Genomic DNA, 9,689 nt, shown 5'->3' with positions numbered 1-9,689 from the left:
GTGTGTGTGTTTTGTTCTGCAATGTAAGCTCTACACCCAGCATGGGGCTTGAACTCAGGACCCTGAGATCAAGAGTCACATACTCTGTGGACTGAGTCAGCCACGTGTCCTTACTACATGCCGGGCACTGTTCCAAGCTCCACTCGTACATTAATTTATATAAAGCTCACCATGACCCTGGGAGTAAGAGAGGCGTGATCATTAGTCCCCATTTTGCAGATGGGCAAACTGAGCCTCAGGGAGTTTAACTGACCTCCTCAAGATTACACAGCTAGGAAGCGGCGCAGCCAGAATGTAAACCCAGGCTGACTGGATATCCCCAGAGGCTTGGAGCAGGGGAAGAAAACGAGCTGGGAGTTGTAGGCTCCATGTAGGCAAATAAGGCGGGGTAGCTGGTGCTAATTACTTACCCACCCTTTGCCAAGAGGGGCCTGTGCTGTCAGTGTTAATCCCTTGTAAAGATTTTAAGATCTTTCCACCATTGCTGTGGGGCGGGGGGAGAGCGAAGGGCAGAGGAGGACCTGAAATGTTTTTTCTGGGCCCTCTTGGTGGTTCAGCTTGAGGTTGACAAGGAAAATCGAAGTCACTACTCCCCATCTCACGCCCATGTGCCCATTTGCAGGCTGGCATAACAAGTGACGTCAGCACTCAAATCTGGCTCCTCCCATCTGCTGCTCCCGAATCCAATCAGCGGCGCCTCTCCTGCCTGGCTCCGCCTCCCCTTTGCCCACACCCAATTCTGGCCTCTATGGTCTCCCGTCTCTGTCTTCTGCCCGGACCATTGCAGTCACCGCCGTCCCGTCTCCACTCTCTCGGAAACCCAGCTCTGTGCAGAGCCCTCTGGGGCTCTTATTGCGAAGAGAATGAAGTCTGAACTCTGGCTAGCATTCCAGACCTGCCACCAGCCACGCCAACCCACCTTCCTGCTTTCTTTTCAACGAGCCTCTTAATTTCTTTATATGTCTACCCTGCCTGGTTCCATACACAAGTTGGAGGCGGCTCCTGACCAAGATTCATCCTGCCAACACGGTGCTGGGTTCTCAGAGGTCCAGCACCGGGGACACGGCCCCAGGAAGTCCTGCATTTGGACCTGGTCTCTGAGTCCTTGGAAGCCCCGTAGCATCTTCTCTGCGCCCTTGGGTCAGGCCTCACCGCCAGCCGTATAAATGGCTATTAACATGACCAGGGCTTGTCCCCACCAGACTAGGGGTCACTGAAGTCTGCACGCAGTGGGTATACTTCTCTCCAATCCAACTCCACGTCAGGGACGCAGGGCCCCCGTGTCTGGTTACGTCCGCACAACTGCAAGGAGCGCCATTCTGGAGCTGGGAAGTACACAACCCGCACAACAGCGCAGAGCAGCCGTGCAGGGAAGGCCGCGTCCGCCGAGGAAATCACGCGTGTGGTACACCACCGTCGTCGCTAGAGGGCGCGAGACTAGACTCCGGGCGCCGCGGCTTCCCCGCCCGTGCACAGCACTCCCAGGGCATAAACGCGCTCAGTTGCAAAAGGAGGATTTTCCATGGATCAGAAGTAATATATGCAAATTGCCTGGTATGTGGCGTTTACAGCAATGTGGGTGAGGAAGAAAGGGTCCGGGCCCTCACCCAGCCCACCAGCCCTGCTGCGTCTCAATGATGGAGAGTTTGGGGGGACCGAATGGCATGGGGGTAATGATCCCAAGCCCACAGGGTCACTGTGAGGTGGTCAGGCACCCACGTGGCACATGGCAGGAGACGGACAAATGACAAGCGCTAAGGTTATGCTGACAGCAGTGATCAGGCCTGGGCTCAAGCCCTTGGCTGCCATCTCCCAACTGCCCGGCCCTGGACAGATGACGTAATCCCTCCCCTCTTCCCACGCCTCATCCGTACAGTGCGGGCAACATCTGCATCACAGGGTGGTGCTGAGGATTCAGTGAGCGACTTTATGTAAAGTACTTAGCATAGCACCCCACCTCATATATTCCTTTATAACCACTGGTTTTGTCTCTTTCCCCTTCTGGGCCGGGCTAGACTGGGGTCCAGGGAAGGGCTGATGCTGGGTCACTGTGAGGGGGAAGAGATGGCATGAGGCAAGCCCAGGAGGCCCCCAAGGGTCAGGATTAGACGTGCCTGGTCTGGAGGCCCACCCAAGGTACACACAAGGCTGGAAATGGGCGCCCAAGGAAAGAGGTGGGAGCCAGGGAGGCAGCGGCCACTGGGCCGCACAGAGGGTCTGCTCGCGGGGCTCACTGTGCAGCCTGATCCCCTCCCCCAGGCCTCGCGGAGGGCCCCTGGGGGACCCTGGGTCGGCAGAGCCACCACGTGAGGAAGAGAACACAAGCATTGAACGAATTTATTCATGAGAAAACTCAGGGAAACAATCTACTGGTTACAAGCTCCGGAAGCTCTTGTCGGAACAGCCATGGGGAGGGGGGGCCAGGGCGCCCCAGGCAGGAGGCCAGGGGAGCTGACAGCCGCCCTGGGGACAGAAGAGCAGACACAGGCAGGTGTGGGTGCCCGCCCGCCCTGTCCCCGGGACCCCACTCCCCCTCTGGGTTAAAGTGCAGCTGGGAGGGAGGTGATGGATGGGACGGGGTGCTGGAGAGCTGTGGGGACACTGGCCGCCATGAGCCCTCCCCCCTCCTCTTCTTGGTTTCTTGAGGCTCAGCCAGAGTCCATCCCACCCAGGTCCCTCCTTGGAGCCTCCCCGCCGTCAGACATTTAGAAAGAGCTCCCCAGGAGGGGAAGGCTGGCTCCATCAGCTTTCCGAGGGGCCCAAAACTTGGGGGGCAGTGGGAGGCACTACCATCTTGGAGAGGGAGAGGGATACTCTGGTGATGGTCCGGGAGCCCTCCCCTCCCCCTGACCCAGGTAGTCTCCTCCCTTGCCTTCCTCCACCGCCTGGAAAGCCAAGGAAGCCAGAGAGGACCCAAGAGCCTGGCTCCCAGCTCCAGGGCCATGAGTCAGCAGGGTCCTGCCCAGACCTGACTCCCAAGCACGCCATTGAGGGAGGGCCATTTCGGTACCACTGGGGAGAAGCTGTCCTGGGGATGGGAGGCCTTTGGGGAAGCCTACGGGGCTAGAGCTTCTGCCAGGGGTCTTCCTATAGCCTGGGTCCAGCCCCTCTCTCAAGGCTGCTGCTGGCAAGGAGCCCACCCTCAGCTCAGGGCCCCCGCTCCACCATCTGCACCCCAGGGGCCCTGCCCCACCAGGGGCGGTGAGGACCTCACACCCACCTCAGCAGCTTAGCCAACCTCCTCCCCCTCCCGAAGGCACATCTCTAGGAGGCAGAAAGGAAGAGAACCACCCCCCCATCTGAAAAAGAACCCTGAAGACCTCTGCTACCTCCCGTCTCTCTTGAATATATTAAATTGTGCAGCTTGGCCCCAACCCCTCCCTTCAGATCTCCATGGCAACCGGAAAGCATTCCCAGTCCAAGTCTGAATCCAAGTCCATCCAGTGCCAAAGGGGGGCTCCAGCCTTTCTCCCCACCGTTCCCCCAAAGGTGAGACCCAACATTCCACAGGGGACGAGAGGGGAGGAAGAGTTGGGGCCTCAGTCCTCAGCCCCCTCTTCGTCCACGTGGGGGGCCCCGGGGGGATCCTCGGGCTCGGGGGTCTGCCCGCCAGGGTGGGGGTGGGGATGGGTGCCCGGCTGGGAGCCCGGCGTGTCCTCGCCCTGCACGTAGACGCTCAGCCCGTGGCTCGGCTCCTTGCCGCACGCCTGGCAGCTACAGTGCAGAATCTTCTCCACCAGCTTGTCCACCCGGGGCACCTCCTCGTGGCCGGGGCACTCCAAGGTCACCTGCAGAGGACAGGAGAGAAGGGAAGACATGTTTCCAGAGGCCCCAAGGGCAACAACACTCCTCACCGGACCAACAATCCCAGAGACCCTAAAATGCCTGAGCCCACCTGGGGGGTACCCCAGTTAGCTCTGTGGGCCCCTCCACAGGGAGGAGGGCGAGCCCCTTCAGGAGCCGCCCGACTTGTCTCCTCTCAGCCAGTCCTGCCATCTCCCTACCCATTCCCTCACAGCAGCCTGAGGGGAGAAATCCAACGGGGCCTGCCCTGCCCACAATCCCCCTCAGTGCTCCCCACTGCACTTGAAGGAAAGTCCAGACTCCTTACCAAGGCCCCCCCAGGACTTTCAGGCTGCCTCTCCACCCCTGACCTTGTGCCACTCCCACCAACTCTGAGCTGCCTGATCTGCCCGAGACTTTGCACATGCTGTTCCCTCTGCCTGGAAGGTCCTCACCTAACCCACCCTGGACCACCTACCCCAAACTGGCCCACTTAACTTCTACTTAACCTTTGGGTCTGCGCTCAGACATCACTTCCTCAAAGAGCCCCATCCCAAAGCCGCAGCCCAGCCTAGGTCTGCCCTACTGGACCTTGCAGGGTCTCGCTCTTCTCCTAATTAACACTTTTCCAACAGCTCTTCCGTTTTCCCATCCTTCCTCCTTTTTCCACAGAGCACCTACTCCCTGCCAGTGCCAGGGACACAAGGATAGGCATGGTCCCTCAAAGAATTCAGAGCCTAGCAGGGGGGAAAAGACTTGTCACAATCACCCAAATGCAGATGGAAAACTGTGAGGCACACGGTGCTCAGGGGGATGGGAAAGGGCACTGAGAATAGTGCTGAGCCAAGAGCAGAAGAATGAATAGACATTAACTGGGTGAGGAGAAGAAAGTTATTCCAAACAGGGAAAAGAGCATGTGCAAAGGCCCTGTGGTAGCAGCAAGCAGAGCAGGTGTAAGAGATTGAAAGAAAGCACGTTGATGTCAAGTGTCAAGCAAGTAAAAAGGATGAGAGAGGCGAGACAAACTCAAGAGCCTGGGAAGCCAGGCCATGCTGGGCACTGTGGGACCCAGCAAGGATTTGGGTCTCATCTTAAAACAACAGGAAAGCACTGAAAGGATTTCATCGTGTGACTGACGTAAGAAAGATCTCTTGTCCCGTGCACACTGGCGTCAGACGCATAAGCCATCCCGCGGCAAGGGCCGCGTCTGGATCCCCAGCACAAGGCTCGGCCCCGGCACACGGTGGGTGCTGAGCGCCACGCCCTGCGGCCACGGCCCGCGCAGGCTGTGGGTGGAGGCCGGGCAGGCAGGGGCAGCGGCGGCGGTACTCACGATCTCCCACATGGACTGCGCCGGCATGCAGGAGTCACAGTGAACCAGGGACTCGGTGGACTGCGGGAAGGTGTTGGGAACGCTGTAGCTGAAGCACTGTCCTAGGCACGCCCTGCGGGAGGAGAGGTCACTGTGCCCGTGACACCGCGGCAGCGGGGATGGGCCGCCCCATCCTCTGCCTCCCTCCCGCCCCCCCGGCCCCGCCCCCAGCCCCTCCCCCCAGGCCCCTGCATCGCACCTGTTCTGGATGGACTTGGCCTCACAGCCACTGTGGCCCACGATCTGGGTGATGTTCTTGGCCTCACACCAGGCGCTCTTGTCCGGGAACAGGGCCAGCTTGTTGATGGGCGGCGGGGCGGCCAGCAGCATTGCGGGGAGGACGGCCCCAACCAGGACCCGAAGCATTGTGCCCGTGGCCTCCAGAGCCCTAGGACTGAGCACAGACTGCAGGTGAGGCCAGCGGGGCCCAGCAGGCCGTGGACAGAGGGGACGGTGGTGCGACAAATATGGGCTCTGAACCCCGACTGCCTGGGTTCAAATCCTAGCTCCACCTCTTGCCAGCGAAGCACAACCTTGAACAAGTTACTTCTCCTTTCTGGACCCCGACAGTGGGGCTGCTAACATATGCGCGTGGGATGGGCGTCAGGAAGACGGCACGAAAGCCCTCAGCGGTAAGGCTAGCAGAGAACGCACGCTCTGCGGGTGTTATTTTGATACCCTCCTGTGCAGCTTCGAGCAAGTTATTTTTTATGTCTGTGCCTCGGTTTCTTCATCTAAGAAATGGGGATGGAGAGACGGGATGGCAGAGGACTGTGATGCTTCGGGCCCTCTGGGAAACACAAAAGCTTGCCCAGGAAACGCAGTGCCTGCCCTCGAGGGGCTGGCCACCCGGCACGTCTCCTGGGCACGCCGCCCGCGGGTCAGCCACCAGGAAAGCTAACCTCCGTCCAGCACTGTGACTTCTTGGGCCACCTTGGCTGGCTGGGCGTCAGGCGAAACAGCTAACCCCGGACCAGGCTATTTCTTTTTTGGATGCCCCACCAGAGCCTCAAGCCCTGAGTCTTTACAAACATCCTTATTTATCCCCAGTTCCATCCCAACCTTCAAGAACAAAACAAGCGCTTGACCCTCTGTAAACTGGATGGAAGGAGACGCTAATACCAGAATTTGCCAGAAGATGGCGCTGCAGGGCAGCGTGTGTCTAAAGGACTGATCTTAGAGGGGGCTCTCCCAGTGTTCCCCAACTTCAACCTCCCTAGGCTTTGCCCTCTCCCCCACCTCCAAATGTATGGAAGAGGGAGGCTTCAGAGCTACTTGGAAATGAGGGCAAGGCCTGCAAGGGGGTGCTCTGGGGACAGGACATGGGAAAGGGCGCTGGATGGGGAGCAAGGAGTCCGCACCTGCTGTGCGACCCTGGACACCCAGGCCTCGGTGTCCCGACCTCTAAAATGAGTGAGGTGCCCTGGACCGCTGGTTTCCAAACCCGGCAGATCATGAGAATCCCCTGAGACCCCTGGGGACTTGCGGAGTGAGGTACTAGGGTGGAGCAGGACTTCGAATTTCTAGCAAGCTTCCAAGATGCCTCTGACATGGAGCCGAATTTCTAGCAAGCTTCCAAGGTGCCTCTGACATGGAGCCAGGCTCGGGAACTGGTCCAGCTCAGTCAGTCTGGGATTCCATGCCTTGGGACGGTCCCAAGAGGGGCCCGGGCATGGCCGAGTCGGGACCAGGGGCCAGGTGCTGTCCCCCAGATGTCCAGCACTAGAGTGGGGACGTTCCCGTTCAGAACGATCCTATCCTCAGCCCGCCTCCTTGGTGAAGTGTCCAGGAAGGGGGAGGGGTTGGGGGTCTTGTCTGCTGCTCCAGGGAAAACCTAGGTGGGTTGGCTCAGCTGGGCTCTAGGGGATGGCCCAGGCCAGCTGCAGGGCTGTGACCACCTCCACATCACTGTGTTCCCTCCACCCACGAAGTTCTGCTCAGCCCCTTCTCCCTGCAGGAGGTCTCCAGAAGCAGAGACAAGTCCCATCTCACTGGACCCCAATGCCTGGGTGACCCCTGCTCTCAGCCAGCAGGGAGGGGTGAAGCGGGGAGAGCAGTAGGAGGTGAGTCGGGACGGCCTGCCCCATCCCAAATGCGTTTGTGTCATGACCCTGGCTCTCACCCACATATTTCCGGTCTCACTCACAAGATGGACAGCAAAGCCCATGTTTTCAGTACAACCACATCCTAACCAAATAGAACGGACTCATTCTTAACTGGCGGCCTAACTAATTTTTCAACAAGCTGGGCACCCAGGAGGCTCCCTGACCCCACGGAGTCCTCTTCTGTGCCCAGGGAATTAGGCTCTGAGTCGGGGTCTGACCACAGCACACCACGAGGGGCCTCGCGGGGACCACCCGAGGCCGCAGCTCTCTCAGACACCTCAGACAGGTCTGGGGACTTTGTCCTCTACCTGACCCTGCGGCGATTCCTCAGGAAGACCAGGCTGGGCGGGAGGTGACTGGGAGTTGAGACCGGGGTGGTATGGAAGTAGCCTGGAGCTCTGCGGGTCTGCTTTGCAGCTGAATTTGGTGGGGTTTGGAATGGCAGCCATGGGCCAGGACCAGGCTAAAGGGGGGGCAGAGCTGAGACTGGGGGTGGGGAATAACAAGGCTTATTGAGAGACAGGGCAGTGGTGAGGTTTTAGGGGAGTCACGGGCCTGGAGCATGGGGACTGGTTATTAGGGTCAGGTTATAGCAAGTACACAGGCCAGAGCTAATCCAGCGGTGCCCACGGAGTGGGGGGGGGGGTGTCCTGTAAGCCAACCTCAGAGGGGGCTGGAGCCACGGTCTGCTTGTCCAGGCCAGCAGCCCTGAGCTCTGGCCAACTGCCCTGCCCCCACCACAACCATGGCCCCTGGAGTCCCCCGGTTCAAGTCTGGCCCTCCCACCTGGGAGCTGTGTGACTTCCAGAAATAAAGCTCACCTCTCTGCACCTACTTGCCCCTACCCTAAGATGGGGAGTATAGCACTGCTGGGGAGAAGGCCTGGGAGGATGCAATCAGCAGGCCCCCAGCTCAGGCCAGTCCTCATCCCCTGGGAAGGCGCAGGGAAGGCGGAGCAGGCCTCAGGCCCCTGGGCGCGAGCAGGAGGCAGGGGGGACCCCGGGCTAGTCTCTCCCACCCACACACACTTGCCATCGGATGCACCCATGTTCTGGCCGCCCTCACACCCAACCCCCAAGAATCCCTGCTGCCCCCCTCGCGCTGGGGTGAGCTCTTTGCTAGCAGGTTTTCTTTTTTGTTGGTTTATGCTTTTTTTGTTTTTTCAAGAGCCAACTCAGCCAATTTTTTTAGACAGCAGGGGGACCTTCCTTCCTCTGACAAGAGCCTCACCCACGGATTCTCATCTCTTCCTCCCTCCCTGAAGGTCACGCCACAAGTCATGGGACTCCTAGAACGCCAGGGTGGGAAGACGGATTTCCCCAGGCCAACAACCCCCCTTGCTTTGCCAAGGGGTCATCCCCAAGGCCCCCCACCCCGGCAAATCAGGCCAAGCAATGCTCTTCCACTGAGACGTGCGGTTCCCTGCAGTTTAGCGCTCAGTCCACTGAGCACCTTCTAGGTGGTGGGGGAGACAGAGGCAAGGGTGAGGGCAAGGGAGCTGGGGCCCCAGACCCTACACCCACTCAGAGCTCAGAGCCTAGAGGAGGAGGTCAAAGGAGGTGGGTTTCGAGGAAGCAGCTGTACAGATAGAGATGGCTGGAGCGCAGAGAAGGAGAGATTCTTAATTCTGGATTTATTTTTAGGAATTTATTTATTTATTTGAGAGAGAGAGAGAGGGAACACAAGCAGGGGGAGTGGGAGAGGGAGAAGCAGGCTCCTCACTGAGCAGGGAGCCCGATGCAGGGCTCGATCCCAGGACCCTGAGATCAGGACCTGAGCCGAAGGCAGATGCTTAACCGACAGAGCCACCCAGGCGCCCCCTTAATTCTGGATGTAATTCAGGACTGCAGTGAGTTGCCAATGATGGAGAGAGGGGGGAGCTCCTGGCTGAGGGGACTGCACTCGTAAAAGCAAGGAGAGGGGCTTCATCACTAACAGCCCAGCACATTCCCTGCCTGTCTCACACTAGGAAGAGCTGGTACTAACTGTGGACTAGGCACTGTTCTGGGTGCTTCTAACATGTAGGCATTTATGCGGTCCTTACAACGACCCCATGAGATAGATACTACTATCTCCCCCATTCTATAGAGGAAGAAACTGAGGCACAGGGAGGTTAAGAGATTTGCTCAAGCTTACAAGATCAGGATTGACTAACACCAGGATTTGAGCACGGAGAGTAGCAAGGCAAGCACCTGCTACCTTTGCAGATGGAAAGGCTCCCAGAGGATAAAGCCAGAAACAGAGGAAGAGAAGGTGTCCAGGGAAGGGTCCAGAGCTGGCAAGAGGCCTGGGGCTCCCTGCCCCAGCAGGCTACGTCTCTTATCCTTATTCACACTACCTGGGAGCAGAGTTCAAGTCCCACTCCTGACTCCAATGCCCATGAGACCCCACACACACCCCCTCACACACACACACACACACACACACAC

The 9,689-nt window shown here is 58.8% G+C and overlaps 1 protein-coding gene across 1 annotated transcript; it reads right to left on the bottom strand.

Moving 5' to 3' along the window:
* Positions 1-2,323: 2,323 nt before the first annotated feature.
* Positions 2,324-5,549, bottom strand: NBL1 (NBL1, DAN family BMP antagonist). The gene is made up of 3 exons (XM_081810978.1): positions 5,355-5,549; positions 5,117-5,228; positions 2,324-3,788 (listed from the first exon to the last, which is right to left on the bottom strand). The coding sequence occupies exons 1-3, from the start codon at positions 5,519-5,521 to the stop codon at positions 3,540-3,542; spliced, it is 528 nt and encodes a 175-aa protein (XP_081667104.1). The 5' UTR covers positions 5,522-5,549; the 3' UTR covers positions 2,324-3,539.
* Between the last annotated feature and the right edge of the window lie 4,140 nt (positions 5,550-9,689).

The sequence above is a fragment of the Leptonychotes weddellii genome, unplaced genomic scaffold (genome assembly GCF_054177405.1).
Source record: "Leptonychotes weddellii isolate Sample4059 unplaced genomic scaffold, ASM5417740v2 HiC_scaffold_4783, whole genome shotgun sequence".
Lineage (NCBI taxonomy): Eukaryota > Metazoa > Chordata > Mammalia > Carnivora > Phocidae > Leptonychotes > Leptonychotes weddellii.
The sequence above is the reverse complement of the archived record's forward strand: the minus strand, read 5'-3'. Positions and strand labels throughout refer to the sequence as shown.